Source organism: Mustela erminea, chromosome 8 (genome assembly GCF_009829155.1).
Source record: "Mustela erminea isolate mMusErm1 chromosome 8, mMusErm1.Pri, whole genome shotgun sequence".
NCBI lineage: Eukaryota > Metazoa > Chordata > Mammalia > Carnivora > Mustelidae > Mustela > Mustela erminea.
Genome location: NC_045621.1, coordinates 11,201,578 through 11,224,949, shown reverse-complemented (window position 1 = coordinate 11,224,949; position 23,372 = coordinate 11,201,578). Strand labels below are relative to the sequence as shown.

Here is a 23,372-nt window from a genome sequence, read left to right as displayed (position 1 = left end):
AAAAAAAAAGGCATTTCTGGTCCAAACTGAACTGGACTGAGAGTCCGAAAAGGAGGGTTAGTCTCGCCTCAGCATTCGGGGGCTTTCTCACCTCGAGTGTGAATCTGTGCCTAGTCTCTACTCAGCGCAAGTTCTCACCAGTAAACTACAATCATTAGACTACTTGGTCTTTAAGTTTCCTTCCAACTGTGAAAGTCTTTGCTTATAGGATTCTGTCTGAAGACCTTTGATGCCCTGGCCTTCTGAGTTGCGGGCTCCGGTGGGAGGGATGGCTTTTTGTGGAAGGAGAGCTTGCAGACCGGGGGAACCTTCTCCAGAAAGAATCTGGCCCTCAGGCTCAGGTGTTCAACCCCGCGGGGCACAGTAGAGTGGTCTAACTCTTTTCCCAGCTAACTTCTTTTCCCTTGGCCCTGGATTCGGGGTGTTCTCTAGACATTGGTCATATCTTAAAACGAAAGTTCTGAGTCCTGACTTAAGTACATGTAGTCAGAAGGGGCAGAACTCCTTGGTGCTGTTCCTGCAGGAAAGTGTCCTCTGAGATGCTGTTTTGTGCTAGGACCATCTAAAAGCTTCCTGGACGACTTGGAAACAATGAGAAGGGATTAGATCACCTAAAGTATAAAAAAAATTAAGAGCTCAGGAACAGTTCTTAACCGCTGCAATGTTTTTTTTCCTCCCGTTGGATATGGTCAAAGGAGGTGACCTCACCTACAAACTTCCTTGACTCTATTTGGACCTAAAGAATATACTTGGGTCTTGTCTAGCTTCTTCGCTGTGCAACAACCGGGACCCAGGAGCAAGGCGCGGCCCTGCGTTCCCTCCCCGGCCCGCAGTGCTCGGCGGAAGCGCAGGTGAAAGGCCGCCGCGGTCCGGGTTGCGGCCGGCAGCGGGGCCGACCGGAGCGGCCCGGACCCGGGCTGGCCCGGCGCCCGAGGTGCTCCCCCTACCGGGAGTCCGGAGCAGTGCCGGCGGCCGGGCCCCGGGTGGCACGCAGCCGCCTCCCTGCCGCCGGCTCCTTCGCGGCTTCGCGGGTGGGATCCGCGAGCTGCCGCCGGCGGGGTCGACCAGCCCAGGGCGGAAGCGCTCGGCCCGGGTAACGAGCATTTTCCTGCATAAGCAATTAACTGTGAATAAACATCTGAAACGGCGGCTCCGTAAACCCGGGGCCCGCCGTGCGCCTCCAGCGGGCGGGGCTGTGTGGGGGGTGGGGCGGGATGGTAGGATCCGAGGCCAGGGAAAGCAGGGGGTGGGGGACCGTGCAGGGAGGTGCCCCGACACGCGCTCCCCGAGTTCAGAGGCGCTTCTTAAGTTACCAACAAAGTCAGGGCCGACCCCCGGAGAGGCAACCGACCGTCCGGTGACACGGCGCCCTCTCCCCGCCCGGGATCTGCGCGCGCGCTGCAGGTAGCCGGTGCAGTCTACCCCGACACCAGATGCCCTTGGAGACCCGGATTCGGGGAGCGAGTGCCTCTGCCGGGCGCAGCCACTTTGCACCCGTCGGCCCTGATACAATCGGTAGTTAATTGGGGTCTTCGAGTGTCTCAAGTCAAGGTGAGCAGAGGAGACCTCCAGCCTCCGGCCCTTGTCTTCGCGACTTCTTGCCCCGGTCTTGGGTCCCAGTACAGCCCCGAAGGCAAAGCCGTTTGGGGAGACAGACGCAGGGCGAATTTGTTTCCAAGTGGGGGGATGCTTGCACGTGCTCGGGGACGCCCGCTCGCTGAGGGTGCGCGCCGCAGGAACGCGGCCGAGGTAGCCGCTCTGGCGCAGGTTCAGAGGAGGAGGATTTTGCTGGGCCCGAACGGCTCTCGGTCCTGCCACAGTGGGCTCTGCCCTGGGTTCTTCCGGGCGCCGACCGCGGGTAGGGAACAGAATACCTAAGAGCGGTCACCTGGAAAGCCGAATCTGCGAAGTCTGGTCCAATCCTCGGGGCATTTCGTGTAGAATAAGCTGTTGGAATATAGCAGCCATACACCCATCCACAAAGATAAGGACACGAAAAAAAAAAAGACTGTAAAAGGGTGAAGGTTTGATGCGTCATACTGCGTCTTGCCTTTGCCTTCTCTGCAGGCGGAGGGCTGTCCTGAAGGTGGCAGGAGGCGCAGTGGGTGTCACCCCACCACCTGGCACCTCTGAGGTCGTGACCCACCCCCCTGACCCTGGTGGAAACCGGCCAGCTTGGTTCTCCTGAGGCCCTTATGCCCAGTCTTGGCATCTACGGCTGACACAGGGCCTCATCTAAGGGCCCTGGTGGGTGTCCGCAGTTGGCCCCACTTCAGACCAAATTCCAAGGAGTCCAGGGAAAGGAAGGCCAATGTTCCGGTGTGGCAGGCTGCTCCCCGGGGAGGCCTTGGGCACAGGGTCACAGGCCTTGCAACCTGAGAGTGGAGAAGGTGACCTCAGCTCCGATCTCCGCGGCCTTTCCAGTGTGGGGCTCTCCCTAGGTCAAGGGCACCAGGGTAGACTGTAAGGACCTTTCCAGTCCCCGGTGCTTCCTTGCCCGCCTGCACTGAGCAGGAGCCAAGAGAACTGATGTCTTTTCAACACATTGTGTGTATGCAGTCGGGGTGAACTAGGCTGGGCGTCTCTGGGGGGTTTGGGAGTTGGGGGATGGAGAGATTCGTTTTCGACCTGCTTCTGTCTTCCCTTTTCCTTTTCAGAATATACCAAGGCTTTGAAGGTTGGGCTCTTAAAAAGACGGACTTTATAACAGCCCCCTCCCTGATTTTTCTTGAAGGTGTTGCAATATCCCCCAACCACCACCTTTCTCTAACCTGCTCCTCCTCCCACTTTCCTGGAAACTGTGAGTAATATGTGGGAAAAGCAACTTAGCCCGGTGTCTGTAGCAGAGCTGCAATTTGAGTGCGAAGAGGCTTCCCTGCACGGTTTGGTGTTTCTAAAGTTGCTAATATACCCGTAGCAAAGTAGCTGAGCTTGCTGGCCAGTCAGACGCCGTGTCCCGGCGCCTTGGAGTGGTGTGCACTTCGCACGAGGAAGGTCTGGCCTTACGGTCTGTGGGCTCCAGGCCCTTGGAATCAGCCAGGAGCCAGGATGGGGCTCCTAAGGCAGTAGGAAAACGCAGACTTGTAATTTCACTCCTTTATCCTCCCTCGCCCCCCCTCACCACTTTTTGTTTTTTGTTGTGTATTGTCTTTTCCTTTTTGTAAGACGGGCTGTGTGATGGGCAGGTAGCCCCGAAGCTGCGATGTGGGAGTTGTGAGAGATCCCGGAGCTGGCCCTTCTGGATTTAGGAGCAGTCTGGGGGAGGAGGAAGGTCAAAGGGGCATCCGCTTCCTTCGAACGAGGGCGCGGTTTACTTCCCGCAGGCAGCGGGCGGGGAGAGCTGCGAGCGGAGGGCTCCTCGGAATGTCTTTTTGAGCAGGTAATTTCTGCGGCGGGGTCGAGAGCTGGTGACTGACACTTTCGGTGACAGCCACCAGGCCGGGCAGCACCCTTTCCGGTTATCAAGATGATTAACCTCCGGGCCTTGCCTCTGGTCGGATCTCCGCTCCCCTCTCACCTTTTCTCTCACGCGGATTAGGGGGCGCTCCTTTCAAAAGAGGACCGGAGGGTCGCGGCCTTGGCCCTTCCTTAGCTCCGTGTGGCCTTGCATCTGAGCAGGAATGGGGGAGGAGGGGGCGACATGCATATCCGTCCCTTCCCGTCGCCTACCTAGCCGAGCCCGGTTCACTGGGCTGGTCCCCTGCGGTCCCCCGGGTCACCTCCCCCCGCAACCACTTGTCTGAAACTTACCAGATTCCAACCTTAAGGCAGGAAAAAAAGTGTTTCATATACAAACCGATCAGGGTATTTGCAGATAATTGCGAATGTCAAATACTGGGGCGTGATGACAAAGTGCAGAGATTGCCAGGACCCGAGCTCCGCCTGAGGGGCGGGGGCTGCTGGCAGGGCTCCCGGGCCACCTCACGCCTGCTCAGAGGAGGGGAGGGGGCAGCATCCGCAGCTGCCTACAGCCCATTTAACGGACATGGGTGTTTCTTCGACCCCTCTGCTGTGGAGCTGATTCATGGATTCGTCCACTGCGTCCACACTTGAGCCCCAGCGCGGGAAGGCGCTGACACGGTGAATACAGCACTAGCCCAACTCTCCCTACACCCACACGCACACACAAACACCCCAGGCAAGATGCACGCATTATGGGGGTTACTGGGCCTCAGTTGGATGCCAAGGCCCAAAGCCCTGCCAGGCAGCTTTACCGGAGCTAATGCCAGACACTCACCCTCTGCTGCCTGACAACAGGGGGGGAGGGGCGAGTCACAGGCTACTTTGAGGCCAAATGCTGCACCCGTCTAGTACCGGCATTAGTCCTTTACAGAAATAAAAACAATTTTTTTAAAAAGGCCCCTAAAACTCAACTCTCCAACCTAATTCTGTCCTCTGTGCAGGAGGCCAAGGAGGGGCTTTGTCCTGGGAGCCCTAGTACATACAGCCTGCCAAAGTTGACCCGGTCAAGGCCTTGGCAGCAGCAAAGGTCGCTGCTCCCATCAGCTTTCAGGACAACTCCCCTGAGACTGCCCCCCACCTCCCCCAACATGCTCAGAATGTTTCAAGCCCCCAAATCCTATCTATCTACATATTTATGGTTACCCTTGTTGGATTCCAAATCTACCGAAAACCAAGGGGATTGATTATAGATGTTATGATGAAGTTAGTGGCGGGTCCGCAGCTTTCTGGGGGTCAGAACCTCAGGGGCGGGGCTGGCAACGTGGGTGCTACTCCTGGGGGATGGACGCAGGCAACGGAGAGGAGCAGATGAGATGCACACACCCCATAAGGTGTCAGGACAAGTAGGGCAGGCAACACAGGGCTCTGGCTCCGGGAGTCCTGGGTAGCTGGACAACATCAGGGGAGGGGAGGAGGCTGAGCGACCTTTAACACGCTCACTAGCCCCTTTCATTTTCGAGGGCTGAATAAGTGGTGGGATATTCCAGAAAGTCTGGGAGGGGGGAGGGAGCGAGCGGATTGGGAGGGGGTAGGAGGAAGGGTAGATAACTGCTCACGCTAAGGGCATCCCGGCTGCCAAGGGAGGAAAGTTCAGGAGGGCAAATTGGGACGTCTGTCAGACGTCCCTGTCCCCAACCCTCAGCCTCCCCACCCCCCTTTCATTGAGCTCCTGAAGTCATTGTATCCCTGGAAGCCCTTAAAGTTTTACACTCCAGTTGTCTGAGGTTTCTGATGACGACAAATTAGAAAGAGGCTTCCGCTGTAGCCCAGCACCCAAGTCAGAGTTGGGGGGAGATAGGATACTGGGTGCACAACTAGGGAAAAGGAAAGTCTTGCCTCTCTGGCTGTCTCTGCAAAGGAGAGCAGAGGACTAGGGCATGGAGCTGGGGAACGGTTTGGTAGCCAGGAAGCAATATCCAGTTCAGGGCCAGGCCCCTCAGCTAAAGGTTCCCAGCAGTGCTCCGTATGTTCAGCCTTTCTTGCCCAGACCAAGAAGGCCTTGCTCTTGCCGAAAGACCCAACTGGGGGGTCATTGGGACAAGCAGGGTGATTAGATTTGTGGGAGAGACTTGTCCAGTTCCCGTGAGGTGGGTGTAGATGGACAACAGCATCTATCGCCAGCCTGGGCAGGCAACCGGGACCCGCAAGAGTAAGATGTGATTCTATTTGACTTTCCAAATCAAAATGCATTGATTGGGGCCTGAAGAGTTCACGGCACATAACTGTCTTAATTAAACCTGCTGTAAACAGACAAATCACTTCTCCTCTTGCACATAGAGCTCTGGGAGATCGCACAGGGTCTGGCAGAAGCTAGGCTTGAGGGATGCTCTTTAAAGAAAGGAGTGTAAATGAGGCAAAGAAAAAAAAAAAGTGCAGCTTCTACGACCTTAGAAAACAGCTTAACTGAAACCCAAACTCGAATCAGCTAGAAGGTATGGGGTAAGGGGAGATCCTTAAAAGCTGGGGACAACCTGGTTGATGGAGCAGCTCCATGGGGACCCGCAGACCAGGGTGAGACCGCGGGGGAAGCCCGGGGAGGGAAGGGGAGGCCCCAGATTGTTTGGGGAGGCTGAGGTGCTCAACGCTGAGGCTCTGAGTTACCCCACTCAGCCCTGCGCTTTCCTTCCCAATCCTTCCATCTTTCCCTGCCACTGTTCTCGACTTCTGGCACTCGGAGGACAGCGCGGGGAGGACACGTCCTCCCTTAAGGTGGTCAGCGTGGGGGACAAGGGGCCGCTGCGGTGAGTGCCCTTAGCACGGAGCCCTATGGTGGGGCGCTCGGAGCCTAGTGAGGGCAAGACTGGAGGGGATGGGTGGGAACAGGAGCTCAGCGCGAGCAAATGGGAAGGGAAGTTGTCTGTAATCCTCTGGGAAAGCGGGAAACGGGGCGTATACACCCATAGCCCAAGGTTCACTCCCTCTTCAGCCAAGTGCCGACACCGCGGCGCGATCTCGGGGAGCTGGATGAGGGTCAGGCGCTCTGGTACCATCAGCCCGTGGGTGCAGAGGAGAGCTTGGGGAAGTGGCGGCGCTGGGAAGGGCCCGCAAGACGCCCTTTCTGCCCGGAATATGCAAAGGGCTGGGTCTACCTCCGAAAAATTCGGGGCCTCCGGAAGTTACCTGGCAGAAAGGGACCCTCGAGCTGACTTTGGGTCTCACAGCCTGAAACCAGACGATCTAAGGGGAGCTCATGGATTTTCTAACTAAAAGTGAGAAGGAGAAGTTCTCCATAATATGTAAACACTGAAGATAGGAGCGCACAGGTTTGGGTGTGTTCCTGGGAACTTGGGGAGCTGCCTCCTCCACCCTCCACGGTTTGCAAACTTGAATTCTCATTGCTTTTCATTGACTAGCTTCTGACCCCAAGAGTAATCTGATTCAGAAATACTCTTCATTTCGTTAGGCTGACGTTGGCAGGCACTGGTTATGTTGTATCTGGTAGGGAATTTAAGTTCAGTTAAATTTTAGCATAATGCTTTTCGAAAAAGTCTTTTAAAAGATTTTTTTACTTCCATATAGCAAATGAAAACATATATATATGTATATATATACATACATATATAAGATTGGAGAGAAACATGCTTAGATTGCCTTTAGATTTTTGAGATTTTGTATAGGCGCCAACAACTCCGTGGACACAAACGAATGGGCTATTTGCAGTTATTATTCATGAAAGGTCTTTTATATTTTTAAATGGAGGCATGGTTCCCAGGTGGAAAAATTCTTTATGACTAAGAACATGCTTTCAAAAAGATTAGAAAATTTAAACAAAAATTTAGAGTGCGTGCTAGTATAGAAGTCTTTACTGAAAACAACAGATACCACTACCATCCAGGAGTTGAAGTCAAAATGTAGTAAAAGTTAATTAAAATGCAAACTATTAGGGAAGCACTGCAAATGTCTTTGTCACATCCAAAAGGAAAAATCTTTAGAAACCTCCCTCCCTTGTTTCATACTTGTGTTGTTAGACTTGAATTATTGTCAACATTTTTCTCTTCTGAAATAACAACAGTTCACCTTTCAAAACTCTTCACCGCACAGCGACAATGACGATTGTTCTTCCGGCGAAGAAGGACTTTTGAAACAAACAACTTCTTTCACATACTCACACTTGCACACCCCACACAAACGCACACACAGTTGCCTTTTTTTTTTTTTTAAACGTTGCTTTTGAATGAGAGAGAGAGAGAGGAGAGACACAGACTAGGAAACTCGAGCTTAGGTAACCAACGAACCCAATTACTAGGCTTTATTGATACTAAAAGGAAAAGTTCCCCTCGTAAAATTTCTCTGAGCTTATTAGTTATTTAAATCAGCCCCAGGGCTGGACGAGCCACGCCGCAGGCACCCACTGTCGGCTTCTGGAGGTGAGCAGACGTCGTCCGCGTCCTGACCCGCCGCCTCTCGCCCGGCACTTGGCATCGGGGGGCAAAGGCGGGCGCAGCGAGCTGAGGTGAGCCACTTGGCGCGAGTGCCGGGCCTGGCACGCTTGGAGGTAGCTCCGCGTGGCCTACGGGTATTAGAATTTAGAAGCGAACAGGTCACGGCCAATGATGATGGTGTGGGTGAGCAGGCCAGGCGGACAATGGGCACCGGAACTCAGCGCGCTGGCGGAGCTGCTGCGCCGCGGGCATGGCTGGGCACCGGCCCCTGCGGCCCCGGCGACAGCACTCCCGGTTCTCGCCCCTAACCTGGCGACCTGCAAGAGTGCGATCGCTCGGGCCTCCAGAGCAGACTTCAGTTCTGTGTGGGGCTAAGAGTTTTGTAATTGGATAGGCACCAGGTGAATTTACACCTTTCTGGGCCGTTGTCCCTTTTAGTAGCTGACAGTCCCAAAATGTGTGTGTGCGTGCGTGCGGGCGCGCGTGTTAACAGTTGAATTTATTAAAAATAAGCCCCAGCCTACCCACTGAAGTCCTCTGAGCCCGACATGGGGGCTCTCTCCAAATCGGACGTAGCGCTGGGGCAGCTCGAGGTGATGCCTAGCTCAGCTGGCCTTGGCCGCGGGGCCGCGAGGCAAGGCGAGGCGGGGCCGGGAAGAACCGAGCCCCCAGGACACCGCTGTCACAGGCACCCGGGAGTTAACCCGGGGGTCAAGCCTGGCCGGGCTAAGAGAGTTTCCGTGGGGCTTCGTGAGACGGAGAGAACAGGCGAGTCACCAGCCCAGGAAACCCCCTGTGTTTTCGCCACTCCAGAAAGGTCTGGACCGCCAAACAGACCGACCCCCCGCTTCGTCCTCGGTCCCAGTAAGTGCCTGGCACCTTGGGTCCCGCAGCAGGCTTTCTCGATCTCTCCCGCCCGGTTCTAGACCAGCGCGGGCCCAGGGTCGCTGGACGCTCCCGGAGCATCCGGTTCTGGGAGCTCGGGTCGCCCCGCACCGGGCACCTGGGCCCGCGCGCCCCTGCTGCGGGTGGGCGCCAATTTCAGCGCGCAGGCTGCCCTGCCTGTAGTTTAGGGCACGGGTGGGACGCGGTGGCCTGGACTTTCCAGATATGCTTTTCATTACAAGGGGTTGGGACGCCGCCGAGGTTTTGCTCGCCGGGCGGGTTTTTGTGTAGGGTGTTCAGATTGCGATCCCGGCCGGGGACCTGCCCATCCCCCGCCGCATCCTTAACCCGCGGAACTGGGGTGGCGCGGAAGGGCCGGGTCCGGGACGCCGCGGACTGAACAGGCGCAGCCGGTTTCTGTCGCAGCCCACGCGGTGGCGCTGTCGGAAGAGGACGCCTGATCTCCGGTGCGGGACCCGGGCGGTGACCCGGGCTCCGAGGCGACAGGACCGTCAGGATGAGTCGAGGTCGCGGGGTTCTTCGTCGCTCCCTCGGGTCCCAGGATTAGAGATGGGACAGACCCCGTCCTCCTGGTTCGGTGTTTCCAGACAGAAAACGCAGCGGGTCGGGAGCCAGACTCCGGGCTCAAACCCCGGCCGCCCCTGGGTGGGGGCGGGGAGGCCGCGACAGCTCCTCAGGCGTTTTCCGTTTTCGGTCCCCCATAGCCTTGTTACTGGTCGTTTAAAGCCGATTTCTATTTTTAAAAAACTAGTTTAGCAGGGCAGTCCGTCTCTGCCCGCGATGCTGCAGGAGATCCAGCTACTAAGCTCTAGACTCTGAAAAAGAGTGAAAGGATCCAGGAGCCTGGGGGCGTTGTCATGTGTCGCTGGGAGCTGTGCTCTGCGCCGCAGGCCTCCGCCTTCCTGGCCTTCCCAGCCCGCGGCCGCGGAGAAAGCACGTCCACACCTTCAGCCAGAGGCTCCCTTACCTTCAGATCATGTCCCTTCGCTTTCCGTACTCAGGGCAGGCAGTGCCCACCCCCGACGCCTTCTCCCACCCCCTGTATTTGGGACCCCAGTGCACAAAGCTCCCAGTCCTCGCCTAAGGCAGCTCCTGGGCCGACCTTCGCGTGTCGCCTCCCGCCCTCTGGGCGTCTGCATTGTCTGTTCCCCCGATTCCCGACCCTCCGACCTCCTGGGCGCTCAGCTCACTATCTAATGCAAACTAGTTGTCCGCCACGCAGCCCCAGTCCGCCGCCTCCCTGGGACTCGTCTCTCCGTCCGGGCCTCGGGGGCTCGTTCATCTGAGGATGGGAGCAGGACCTTCACCGCCCGTACCTTAGGCGGCCCGACGGCTTCCTCGCCGCTCCGCCCCCGCCCAGGCCCCAGAGCCGCTTGGGGAGCCAGCAGTAATTTATCTTTGCCTGGCGCGGGTTGGGATTTGTCGGGCTCTGATGCCAACGAGGAAGGCGTGCGGATAACGAAGTAAGTGTCCCCCGCCCCTGAGCTCTGGTCAGTCCCCAGAAGCCCCGGGGCAGTCTGGGAAAGGGCTCGAGCCCACCCTGGTTGATCCGCCTTCTAGGCGCGTTCCCCTCGGGGCGTTCTGGCCCCGGGTCCCAGTCCCCTTGGCACGTCCATTTCCAATCCATGCCTGGGGCAGTTATGCGGTCCGAGAAAATGTTGGTCGCCCAACTCTCCCCGGACAGTCCGCGGCGGAAAGTGGCTTCCGAACTGGTGTGGGCTTCATTTGAAAGGAACGATTCCCTCCCGCCCTCCTCTCGCCCCCAGCAGAGCAAGCGCCCCGGGCTGGAGGGGGGGGGGCGCGGAGAGGGGGAGAGGCAGGCCTGCGTGGGTTCCTGGGAGCCATAGAAGGCTTTCGACGCTGGCAGTTCCCGTGGAGTTTTTCTTGTGCGTACGAGAGTGGAGGGAAAACGCGGCACAACTTCCCGGTGTTCTCTAAGAGGCAGCGCACCCCCGGGCGGGCCTCGGCGCCTGGGCGACCGGACTTGAAACCCAGGAAGCCTGGTGATGGATGCTGGGCCCTCAGAGGTGTGGGTGGCCCCGCTGAGGGCCGGCGTTCCTCTCCCGGCACCCGGTACCCTACGCCCGGGCAGTCGGGCCTAGGCCGTCCTGCTTGGTCACTGGGGAAGGAGGGCTGGTCACAGTCAAGAGCTAGCACAGTAGAAACCTCGGTGTCCAGAGAGAGAAATCAAGAAATGTTGCCATTAAAAGTGCAGGCCATAAAAGGAGAAGAAAGGCCTGACAAGAGATAGAGAAAAAAGGGGAGAACATGAAAATAAGCTAAACCATGCATATTGAAGCCCAGCGCATAAAGATCCGTTGATTTTTAAAATAACAAATCTCAGTGTGATTATGAAAGACAGGCGACCTTTGACTAAATGACATATGAAAAAAATTGGGGGTGGGGAGGAGAGGGGAAAAAGTCTTAGATTCCCGACAGAAACGTCAGTGAGAAGCAAGACGAGGGATAAAAATGTCCCCCAATGTGAACTTAATGCTTTGAGCACTGGGGCAAGCTATCTGTATAAAAATGCATTTCCGATCAAATTATTTAAAAAAACACGTAATTAAAACCAATTCTTTCCTTGAGTGTGATTTTGTTTTAAAAAATGTTTGGAAATAAACCACTTGAGGAATATAAAACGAAACCAAACAAAACTTTTGAATCATAATTTATTTACTGTTTTAAAAACTAGAAAGTCTTAGCAAAAGATAAAAATGTTATTTCAAATTTCTTATTAAAATTAAACATGGTGAAAATAATTGCTTACTTCAGTTGAAATAAGGTCAATACAAAAATTGTGCAGTAAAAAGCTTATGTAATTTGAAACAGAAAAGGCCTTTATTAGGGACAAAACTTAAGGGGGGAAAAACATACCACGCATATATCACAAAACTTTCGAGAATTCTCCTTTTTTAAATCAGAAGAAATTTGTAAAATGTGTTAGTAAACACAAATCTGCAAATATTAAAAATATATTTCTGGTAATAACTCATAGTTTCCGATATTTTCTTTCATGCTAAACGCACCTTTATACATTTTGAGTTCTTTTGCCCAAAATGATAGTTTTGGTCACTACCAAAAATGGACAAGAAGAAACTCTAATAATGAGAAAATCAATTAATTTAAAAGGGTGCAGAGTTTGAAAACAAACTAGCCACCATGTACATTTAATTGTACTTAATTGTATACTTTATTTAAGTCCCCCTTCCCAGGGGTTTAATAATTTAGAATCAATAGTTCTCTTCAAAACATAATAAAATATTTACACTTTATAAAATATTAACTCATTAACAATACCGCTGTGTTGTTTATAAGAGTGTGACTGAAGTCCCATAATTATGCTGTTGACATAAGCATGTGAGGTTAGCGAAGTGATCTCCTTCGCAAAATGTAAATGAAGATCTTCAGACAGTGGTGTTTATAAAATAGCTCATTAATGACTTAAGATTGAATCGCTCCAACCATTCGCATCATCAGATATAATAATAGTGACGAATCAGACAGGAAAGATCCTGGCTAAACCATTTGCATTTTTTTTTCCAGAAGTACTGAAGTCCTAATATCACCATTTCTTCTAAGTTCCTGGACACTGATCCGCAGGAGGATTCTGCAGTTCAACACCAAGGTAAGGAAAGAAACAGCATTATTATCGTTGTTAAGATATTTATAAGAATTGCGCCTCTCCCCATTTTGAAAACGGGCTCAAACTTTGACAGTGGTAGTTGCTTTGTGCAAAACCCCCTTCCCAATCCGACGTGAAAGCACAGATTAAAAAAAAAAAAAGTTTGTTGATCAAACTTACAGTTTGTTTCTTTGCAGCCAAAAACCTTTTAGCTATACCACCACGAGTTGGTTTACTTGAGCCACTTTGTTCTCACAGACTTCGATTTGTGCATTTTCTCTAACCCGTTCGTTCTGGGAAGTGGGCGAGATGGGGTTTGGGGAATAAAAAACAGGGGAAAGAAAATGCTGCCTAAAACTCCCAGGGTGGCTCCCCGAAGGTCTACTCTCAAGCTCGCTTCCTTTCTCCGCTGGGCTCCGACCGCGTCCCGGGTCGCCTCGGGCTCCTTTGGAACTTGGTGGGCGGCGCCTGGGTGCGGGGTTCTCCGGGATCTGGGCGTTGGGATTTAGGCCGGGGCAGGTTTGGTTTCTGGGACCCTTTCTCTTCCAGAGGCTCCCTCGCCTCCCAGGCCTCCGCTCTGAGGGGACGGCTGCGCGCACGCCGCCCACCGGGTAGGTGCGGCGCGTAGACGGCGGCCTACCTCCGGACACACTAGGCTGACGCGGCTTCCCGCTGTCTGTGCACCGGCCCAAGAATTCCAGAATTACCCCCGGAGCGCGTTTCCCAAAACCGAATTTAGTTTGGCCCTCTGGCGCCGCCGTACAGCCCATACTTCTTAAGGGGGACCGGCGGCTCTGGCAGCGAGATGGTGCGGACTTCTCCGCGTCCAGGGGTTTAGGAAGGAGACACAAGGTGCGCGGTAGGGATTGGAGGTGCCGCCAGGAGAGGGGCTTCACCGGCCTCAAGGCGGGAGGGGACGCGTCCTCGTTTTCCCGCCCTAGGTCGGCACAGCGAGGGTAAGCCGGCGCCCCGGGCGTCTTGCGGGGGCCGCGGTCCCTGCCCACGTGCTTTTCTTTAAGGAGGTCCCGCGCCGAAGCGGGACCTCAGGGACAAAAGCGTGGCCGGAGCTCGGCCTGCTCCGCTAGTGCCTGCGCCACCTTAAATGAGCACCGCGGCTGGAGTCGGGCTGCGGGCGGCCGCGGGAGTCGGCAAAAGTTTGTGGCTCAGTTACACCTTCGCGGGACCTGCTGTGGACGCCCCCGCGCGGCCTCCTCCGGGACGAGGAGACCCGGTCCTCATCGCACGCTCCGCCCGCACTCGAAGCCTCGTGCCTGAGCCGCCTGGGTCCCAGGAGTCCCCGACCCGCAGCTGGAGGACAGGCAGCCCCACCGCCCTCACAGCCTCCGCGTCGCGGCCTCCAGGCGGCCCGGGCTGAGCTGCTCGAGATGTCGCCGGCGCCGCGAGCGCTCCAGGGACGTCATCCAGGGATGCCCCCCGCCCTGCGCCCCCCACGCAGCCCCCTCTCCTGTCCCACCCGCAGCCCGGCGGGCCGTGCCGGTACTCCTGCCACTCAGGACACCCGGGCTATTGTTCTGGACCCACGGCCGCGCCGGCTCTGAGGGAGAAGCGGCCTTCGCCGCGCGTCCTGCGGCGCGGCGGGCCCGGACGGCCGGCTCCGCGCGAAGGGGGAGCTCAAAGGCATCGGGAAAAGTTGCTCGGAGGGGCGGAGGCGGTGGGTGGTGGGCGGAGGCGGTGGGTGGGGGAGGCGATAGCCCTCCTATCTCCAAAGTCGAAAGTACTCCGCGCAGTTAGCAGCACCCGGAGCCGAGGCATCCGCGGTCGCCGACTGCGCGTCGGTCTGCGCCTCCGCCGGGAAACGAGGCAACCAGCGCCTGCCTTGTCGCCGCCGCCTCCGCGCCGGGACGAGTGCGCCTCGGGGCTGGGCGAGGCGGCCGCGCCCAGGACCCGCCACCGGGAGGAGGACCGGACCCGAGCCCCGGCGCCCGCCTGCACCCGGGCGCACCCACCCGCCGGCCTCGGCCACCGCCTCGCGCGGCACTCGCTGCTCTGCCATCGGTTCTCTGCCGCCCGACGCGCGCGGTCCTCGCCACAGCGCTCTGCTGCAGCCGACTCTCCCCTTCCTCCTCCGCCCTCCTCCCTGCCTCCCACCCGCCCCTCGCCAGTCCCTCTGCCTCCTCCTCAGCCCCGCCGCTGTTTGGGTCGCCGGGCTCACAGCGATTGATTGATTGATGTTTAATTTCCTGCCAGGCGGGGCCCCCCTCCCCCCGCAACCTCCCCAGCCCTCCTCCCCGCCCCCCACTCTCCTCCTTCATTGCGGTGGACCAGTCGGGCTTGGGTTTAGATCTTTCCCCCCCAACCCCCATCCCGAAATAACCCAGAGACTTCCCCTACCCCCACCCCAAATTATTATTTTGAAGGCGCTAGATCTGGGGACGGAAAGGGGGAGGGGGAGAAATCGGAAACCGAGGACAACCCAAAAGGACTCACTTTGCCTGATGACTCAACGCAACTAATAATCATCTCCCTCTCAGTGTATCTCTCTCTGCGGCTTGTCAGTGAGTCCGGCTCCGGCTGCTGGCGGCGGCGGCCGAGAGGGGAGAGGCTGGAGGTGACAGCTTGGGCAGCCGCCGCGTTTCCTCCCGCGCGCGGTCTCGGGTCCCTGCGCCTTCTCGGCTCTCGGTGACACCGGCCCTAAGGCTCCGGCCGCGCCTCCTCGCGAACTAGCAGACCCGCGAAGCGGCAGCACCGGCCCGCCTCCGCCTCCTCCCAGTCCTCAGCCCTTTCTCTCCAGAACGGGTCTCCTTCCCGAAGGTGTGAAAAGGCTTTTTCAGTCTCCTTCTCTCTTTTCCCCTCCTCCGCCGTCTCCTCCCCCGCTCGCTCGGGTGCCCCTTTGGAGGAACCCTCCTTTCCCTCTCCTCCTCCTCCTCCCCCTACCCCCCCCCCCCATCATCATCATCATAACAACCATCTCTGCACTAGAAGACATCCTGACCCAGGACCTTAAACGTTAGGACCTGGGAAAGAGGAAAAGGGGAAGGAGTAAAGAGGCAAGAAGACTAGGAGAACACCGCAAGGCAAAGCACCAGAAACTTTCCACCCTGGATTCTCTACTTTTGCTCCATGGACAGAGCCTCAGCCAGCCAAGTTACAGACAGACCGTGAGCAGTAAGTACGCAGGGCGAGGACTCCCACGCCAAGCTCGGGAGCTCGGGGAAGCCCCGGGTCCGGCTAAGTTCCCTCCCGGCAGCTCTCGCCCTCTCGGACGGCGCGGCCGAGGGAGTGCGGGCGGCGTTTTCGGCCTCGCCCTCCCGCGCGGTCCGTGCGTCTCTCGCGTCTCTGCTCTCACCTCCCCTCTGCCACCCCCACCTCGGCTCCTCCACACGCGGCTCCCCTCCTGGCGAGAGCGCCCGCGAGGATTCCTAGCGCACTTTGCAGTGCAGGGTTCCTGCTTCTCGGGGATGGCGGTGGCGATGCGAGTGCGTCTCATCAGGTGTTTCCTCCTCTTCCGCCGCCCCCCAAAAATCCAGGGGTGCCGAGACCCGCGGGTTCCCGGAGGAGCGCGCTGCCAGCCAAGAGACCCAGAGGAAAACTTTTTTGGAGAAATTTTTAAATTGGGGTTCATCGGCTGCTCCTTGACCTAATAATTTAAATGCTTTTGGCTTCTGTGTTTTATGCTGAAGAGCTTTTTAAAAATCACTTAAGATCGGAAGAACAGGAGGACGTTCCAAAATAATAACGATGGTAGCCCCCGCCATCGCGGCGAAGGTGATGACGGAGAGTATTCTGGTGAATACCTCGAAACGTTTTTGGACGCTTAGTGTGCAATTGGGGTTGGTTTTGTGCAAAGTGTGTTTGTGTCTCAAGACTTGCTCGGTAGAGGTGAAAGCGGGGATTCCAGGAGTCCTTATGCCAGGCCTTTGGCTCCTGCCCCGCCATTCACAGTCCATTCCTCATGTGGTTAATTCGGGTTCTCACGGACTTGGGCACATCCCCCACTCCCTCCTCGAGTGGGTGACATGTCTTTTTATGAAGTTCACTTCTTCCGCAACCCTGACCCCCACGCGGCGAGGCTGTCTCCTCCGAGATCGGCTTATGCCAACCCTGTCCCAATGAATGGGCCACTTCTGGGCGCCCCCGGGCGCTGGCCTGGTGGCCTTCGCCGAGAGCTGACTCCTGGAGAGGGACTGGGCAGTGTCGCAGCTCCTCGAGCTTCCTTGGGGCCGCCCAGTGTAAGGTGGGGACCCGCTTCCCGGCTCGGGCCCCTCAGGCAGCGTGGGAGGAAGTTTGTGTGGCTGTGGTGCAGCGCTCTGCCACTGGCCTGAACGTCTATCACGTGTGTGAGCGGTTTTCCCTCTTTTTTCTCCCTCCCCCTTCCCTACCCCCCGCCCCCTCCCTAGGTCCCTGCGCGTTTTATTGCGACCTGCCGGTGGGAACTTTGTCTCCGAGTCGGAGCAGCATGGAGCGGCGGAGCGAGAGCCCGTGTCTGCGGGACAGCCCCGACCGGCGGAGCGGCAGCCCCGACGTCAAGGGGCCTCCCCCGGTGAAGGTGGCCCGGCTGGAGCAGAACGGCAGCCCCATGGGAGCCCGCGGGAGGCCCAACGGCGCCGTGGCCAAGGCCGTGGGAGGTAACAGCCCGGAGCGGGGAGGCGCGCGCAGCCCCGCGGCCCGGCGATAATGGCCCGGGTGTCAGGGTTCAGGTTGATTAGGCGCTGTCGCGGTGTAGGATTACAGGAAGTGGATTCCAGGTTGCCAAATAATGCCCCCGTCGCCTCTCCTCTGCAACTGGTAGCTTCATCTAGAGTTAAAACAAGAAAGTGGTTTACCCAGAGGGTGGCATTTTTTGGGCACTTTGCCACTGTGTGCTGAGGTGTTGGCAGGTTTATGTCACAGCCAGCTAACTGTTTCTAGATTTTCCTAGAGAGCTTTTTAGTGATTTAACTCTTTTGCTTTGCCTCAGAGTGTCTGTTGTAGAGATGAAGTTTAGGTGCGATCGCTTTTGTGGACTAGTTTCTAATGCACAGGAGCAAGAGTGTTGGGGTTACTTTGTCGTTAGGACAGTGCTTGGAGAGATAGATTAGTAACAACTGGGAATATTTCCTGCCACACTGCAAGTGGGAAATAAGGAATCATTATGAATCTGTCAGGCCCTTAGAGGTTTTAAGGTCACCGTTTTCTATGAAGTTCAAAGTCATATGCGTTTGTAACTTTGTTACATGTGTGTCATAGCACAGCAGGTAAAAATAGCAAAGTAGTCTTAATGGCTACATGCTGCTTTACCTTCCCAAGAATTTAATATTATTTAAAGAAAAGCTTTTGTAGATTTTACCATTTAAACACCACTTCCTTTTAAAGTGATTAGGAAAAAAATTTTACAAAATGAAGATACATATTGTAAACATTATTAAAATATTTTAAGGCTTATGCCATTTGCTTGGTTGTTTTCTACATATAAAATGCACAATTCGACATGGCATGCAGTTTTTTGTGTTTGAGATCAATCATCAGTTTAAATCTTTTTCTACTTTTAGAGGGTTTTTTGCCCCCTAATATTTTCAGCAGTAGCTAATTTAACGCAATTCTTTACATTGGCCTGCCTGAAATGATGCAAAACCATGGCAAAACTTAATGATAAGCTCCAACCCCATGTTCTATATAGCCATAGTATGTATTTCAAAGTACAGACTTAAGTCTAAATGTCTATGCCCTTTTAAAGAGTTAAAACAGACGTTTTATAAAATAACATGTTTCTATTTTTACTTGGTTTGCTATTATTATTTCTTCATGGTAGACATTCAGAATGGTTTGCCTTAGTTCCTTATCTTACTCATCTCCCTCCAGAAGTACTCATTCTCACAATTTTTAAAGCTTTAAAAAATTATTTGGCTATACATTGTGGCTTACATATCTTTTAAAATATTACGCACTTAAAGATAGACTTTAATGAAGCAAAAGAAAACTTGATAGTGCTACCCACTTTTTATAAGTGGTATTATGTGTTATCTTGACACTAGGACAATAACTTCAGACTTCTTGTAACATCTTTAAGTGTCTGCATATATGAGAGAGAAATATATAGCAAATATGATAGAAGCAAGTGTAAGGGGGTATAAGTGCTGATACTGTTTGATTGAAAAACTGGGAAATCTTTGGAGGATATGTGTTCTCCAAGGGGCCTTATGCGCATAGAAAAAAACCTGGACTTGAAATTTTGGTTTCTTTCTGAAGACCTACTAAAATCCACTAAATTACATTTTAGAACGCGTTTGTTAACAACTGTGATTTCTTAAAACAAGTGGTTTTTTTGTTTTTTCCCTATAGCATATCAATTTCGTTGACCAGGGATACCTTTTGTGTAAAAGAGTGGTTGCGTTTCTTATTTTCTGAGACTATGATTTACATTTGACCACTTATAAATTTGATATAAAGCAAAATTAAGTCTTCAGAAAGAATAATGGGTTTGTTTCAACAAGCTGCTTTAGTCATTTTTTGTGAACTTTAATTTAGTAATATCGAAGGTCTTATTAGTTGCTTTCCAAACTGAAAATAGATGTCATTAGTTTGTCTCAATAAGTACTATGTATAATACTTAATAATAAAGTGGTTAAAAGAGTTTACATGTGGTGGGTTTTAAAATATTTTTTAAAAGGAGGATTTTGGTCTATATAGCACAATAGATTATTTGGAATAATTTTAATTTAGAAAACTTTATAACAACTTAGAACACAATATTTTGGTAGTGTAAAGTTTTTCACTGAATGTTAATATTGGTTTTGGGTTTTAAGTTTTTATAGTTTCCTAATGTACCTTGAGATAGAAATAATTCCATTTCTTTATAACTTTTAATAATGTGTATAGATTAAAGAAAAGCAAAGCCTTTTAAAAAATACACTTTTTAAATTTAAAAGAATGTTTAAAATACATTTCTAGTTAGCAGTTCTTTGTAATTGAAAGACTTTTTGGAACATAGAGTAAATATAAAATAGATTATATTTTTCTCCCCTCCTTTCTTTGTTTAAATTTTCTTTATAAAGCAATAAAATAAGCATAGACAACTACAAAACATTTATAACTATCATTTATTGCCATTTTCAGATATATTATAATCTTGTCAGTGTTGTAAAGATGGTTATAATAATTTATGTTTTAAAAATAGAGCTCAAAATTTGGGAGGGTGTATTCATTAATCTTTAGTGATGCTTTTTCTTAAAAGCTTTCCCCCTAAAAATAGGGGAGATCATTAAGTTAATTGGTTGCCCAATAACATGGAAATTTATCTTACTATTTTTGATAAGCAGTGTGGTGAATAAATGTTTCTAAATACATTGGTTGCAATAGTAAATTCTGTTTCCATTATTTCACATTTTTAGAGAGACAGTTTGGTATGTTTTTGATGAGAATGTGTTTGTTAAGAAAAAAAAGAAATTATTTTAGTGTCTGGATTTAACTAGTTGAGATGGTAGATACACTGTCACAGTCTTCAAGGTTGCGTTTTAATAGGGGACTTAAAAGTTAGTGTGTTGTTTATAATGTGGTTAGCTTTAGAAGACAATTAGAAAGTAGATCAGTTTTGCTTTGTCTTTACAACACTTTTCTCGGCTGTTTTTGTTCTTATCTAAGTAGTGTGTTTTAAAGCATGTGTGTAATAAAATAAGTGCTCAGATGTGTATGACAGTCAGCTTTTGTAGAAGGTCCCCCGGAAAAAAAAAAAGGCTAATATCTCTTTAAAAAACATATGAAGGCTGGGAGAGAGTTTAGAGCAAGCAAGAGCACCGTGGTGTTGACAGCTTTATATCCCTGCTGGGTAACATTCACTTACTAGAATTGGCGTCCTCTCTCAGCTAGTAATTCACTCCATAAGGATTTTGAGAAAGGATGATTAATGGTGGGGAAATTTATATTTGTGAAATTGTTGATTAAAACTTACAGATCTATTTGAAGATTTAGAAAAAGAGAAGATTATTAAGGATGACGAAAATAAGAATCAGATGATCTCTTTTACCACCATTAACATAAGTACCTAAAATGTTCTGCTGTGTGTGATGCTTTAGCCACAAAACGTACACCCTAAAATGAAAGTGATGCCAGTCAAGTTTCCAGAGGAAGCAAGGCATTCTGCTTTCCTCCTGGACTGCTGAAAGGCTCTGGCCAGTTGTGCTTTAACAGCAATAAATTATTGTGCTTCATTCATTGTTAACACAGGCATTTTCATTTTTAAATGTTTGGCTTAAAGAAGAACTTTCAGACAGCTTTATTTAAACTGAATGAACAGCGCTTGAGTATACCAGATGGTGTATTTGCTGATGGGAGGCATTAAACATCAGAAATCTTTTTGATATTTTTCATTTTCTTATGAATTTTGATAATTTTTTGGTGTTAAATGTTCTATATTTTAGGAGAAAATGTTTGAAAACTGGGAATATCTTTTAGGGATATTTGCTGTTTTTGAAAAAAGTTTGCTTTTTTTTTTTTTTTTTTTTTAAGAATTTGTTTTTAAAATAATGATTCAATTTTGTTGAGAAATTGCCTGTTAAATTTATCTTATAAACTAGTTGACCCAAAGTAGGCCTATTCTTCTTGCTAATAGGCAGCCCTTTGAAGAACATAACTGTCTTGTTAGAAGGGGAAAAAAAAAATCATTATGCAATACACACTGATGTATTCAAATAGGGAAGCAAATGTGATCACGATTGTTGGGCAGGGCCTCATTTAGAGCTGAACATTGTCTACAACAACAGTTAGTTTAATTGTCTACATGTGGAACATTTCCTTTTAGATTAAAAGAAATGCAGTTCAGGTCAGGTGCAGTCACCATATTAGCAGTTGTAGGGAGACATTTTACTTTTTGAAAGGAGTGCAGATACAAAAGAGTAATCATATTGACATACTAAAATGTATAAAATACTTGGAAATTTAGAAACATATTGTCAACCTGGGTGAAATGACAAAAACTCATTAAATTCATTTTAGCCAAGGATGATACTTGGATGATACCCATTATACTTATAGGGAGGACTCAATGTTGTTATTTCAAAAGAGAAAAGTTTGTGTTTCTCTTTTACATTCTTTCTCTCTTTCTTTCTTTCTTTTTTTTTTTTTTTAAGGGTTTAAGATCTTTTAAATAGAATGAACTTAGGCTTTGGGGTCATCCAACAATCTGGCATGTCCTCTGTAGTTTTGCTGAGGTAGAAAAATAGCCCTTCTCTAAAGTGTTTTTTAGCCCTTGGCCTGTTATTAAAATAAAGATATACTTGGTTAAAAAAAATATATGCAATGGAACATACACATTAAACAGAACATAGGGTATCCGCCCTCAAAGTCCTGAGCATAATTTGATGTTTCAAGTAATTTTGGAAGCCTTGTGTTCCATCAACAGAAACCCACTGACCATTATATATTCAAGATCATCTGCAGTGAAATGTGTGTGTATGTGTGTTGCAATACATAGATGTCCCTTCAAGCATCTGTTTTTTAACCCCTGTAGAAAATAAGCAATATAATCCTTTCCCAGGGGATTGTGTCTAGTAGAATCAGTCTGTACATCTTAGATATCTTGTATATATACTATTATATTTATGTATATATAAACAGACTTATTGTCATTTTTTAAAGATGTAGGAATATGAATTTGAGTTATTTTAAGAGTATGGAAGTCAGTTTTATTCTAGGCAAGACAGGGTAATTATTTGGTGTATCTGATAAGCTGTCAAGTTCGGTCATTCTACTTTAATAGTTTAAAACCTTTATTTATTTTTTTAAAAGAGAATTCAGTGTAGAGACTCTATGCATATATAAAAAAGACATTAACAGGGCTAGATGAATTCCAAATTGTATTATTTTTTTAGGTCTTTTTAGAGTGTTTAGGTTTCTGCTGAGATAAAAATGATCCATTTCTTCACCATTAAAAAACTTTCTTATAATTAATAATCTCACTTTAGGTGCATAAAATATGTTCATAATTTCTTATTTCAGAAAGCCAAACTTTATCCTACACAGCCTGTAAATGAATAAAAAGTCCTTTATATTCTTTTATCTAATAAGTAGGCTTTTTAAAAAACCTATGTAACTAAGGTGTGGTAACAGTACTTTTTGTTATCATCCTTATATGAATGCTGAGGTACAATGGCATTTTGGAACATATTTAAAGACGGAGCATTTGACAAAAGTTGTATGTGTAACAGTTTGTCAGTGAAAAGTGACAAGTGGGAAATGACAAATGAAATGTTGGCATCATAGCTCTTTATTTTGATAAAAATGTCTCAATTTGCAGTGATATAATACTGTTTCATATTATTTCATGAGTTGTGTGAGATGCATAAGGGGAATTTAGATTTTGTGAACGGAAAATTAGCAGCCCAAACTCTTTTCAGAAGCTTTGGCAGTACCGTCCCCCCCCCACCCCCAAGAATAAGAACAGCAGTGAAATATTGGATCTAACCCATACATTTTAACTCATTATTTTGGAAGAAAGAAAGAAAGAAAGAAAGAAAGAAAGAAAGAAAGAAGTGAAAATAGTTTCAAGTAGAAGACCTTTATGCTTAGCTCGAAAAATGAAGAGAGTTTGCCTTTTAGCTTCCATTCTTTTCTTTATAGTGATTTTAAAATGAGTGATTTCCATCTGCTGACTTTGATTATATGGGGCCTTTCTCACTTCCAATCACCACTGCTGTCCAGCATTAATTTAGGGTGCCAGTAAAGAGAGTTGTGAATTCCTTTTATTTTAAAGTGCGATAGAAGTTTGAAAATGTCTTTGTGTTAAAAATGGATTTTTATATACAAAGGATTCATCATCCTAATACTTACGGGTAATGTGATAGATATTTCAAAGTCCAAGTAGACGGCCCTGAGTGGAATTGAGGTATGAGTTAAAACAAAACCCAGTTGAGTACTTACAGATTTCCAGAAAAGCACGGACGTAGCCTCTATAGTGTGTTCTTTTCCATTTTCTGAAGTCACATTGGTTCCCTTATTGTCAGTGATCAGCCAAACATTTATTTTCTTCTTTTACATGAAATAAGCCCTATGAGCACCTCACACTA

General features: G+C 50.3%; 1 protein-coding gene across 9 annotated transcripts in view; it reads left to right on the top strand.

Moving 5' to 3' along the window:
• Nucleotides 1-1,444: 1,444 nt before the first annotated feature.
• SATB2 (SATB homeobox 2) overlaps nt 1,445-23,372 on the top strand; it is a 198,631-nt gene continuing 176,703 nt past the window's right edge. Inside the window, exons 1-3 of one of the 9 annotated variants that reach the window (XM_032354415.1) lie at nt 1,445-1,551; nt 12,297-12,378; nt 16,734-16,961. In XM_032354415.1, the coding sequence (XP_032210306.1) occupies nt 16,793-16,961 (169 nt within the window). In that variant the 5' untranslated portion in view covers nt 1,445-1,551; nt 12,297-12,378; nt 16,734-16,792. Of the gene's footprint in view, nt 1,552-6,129; nt 6,204-7,868; nt 7,916-8,692; nt 8,709-10,127; nt 10,214-12,151; nt 12,379-15,293; nt 15,502-15,958; nt 16,123-16,733; nt 16,962-23,372 lie in introns of those variants that run through there. The other 8 variants (XM_032354413.1, XM_032354414.1, XM_032354418.1 and 5 more) reach the window with 8 other exon arrangements.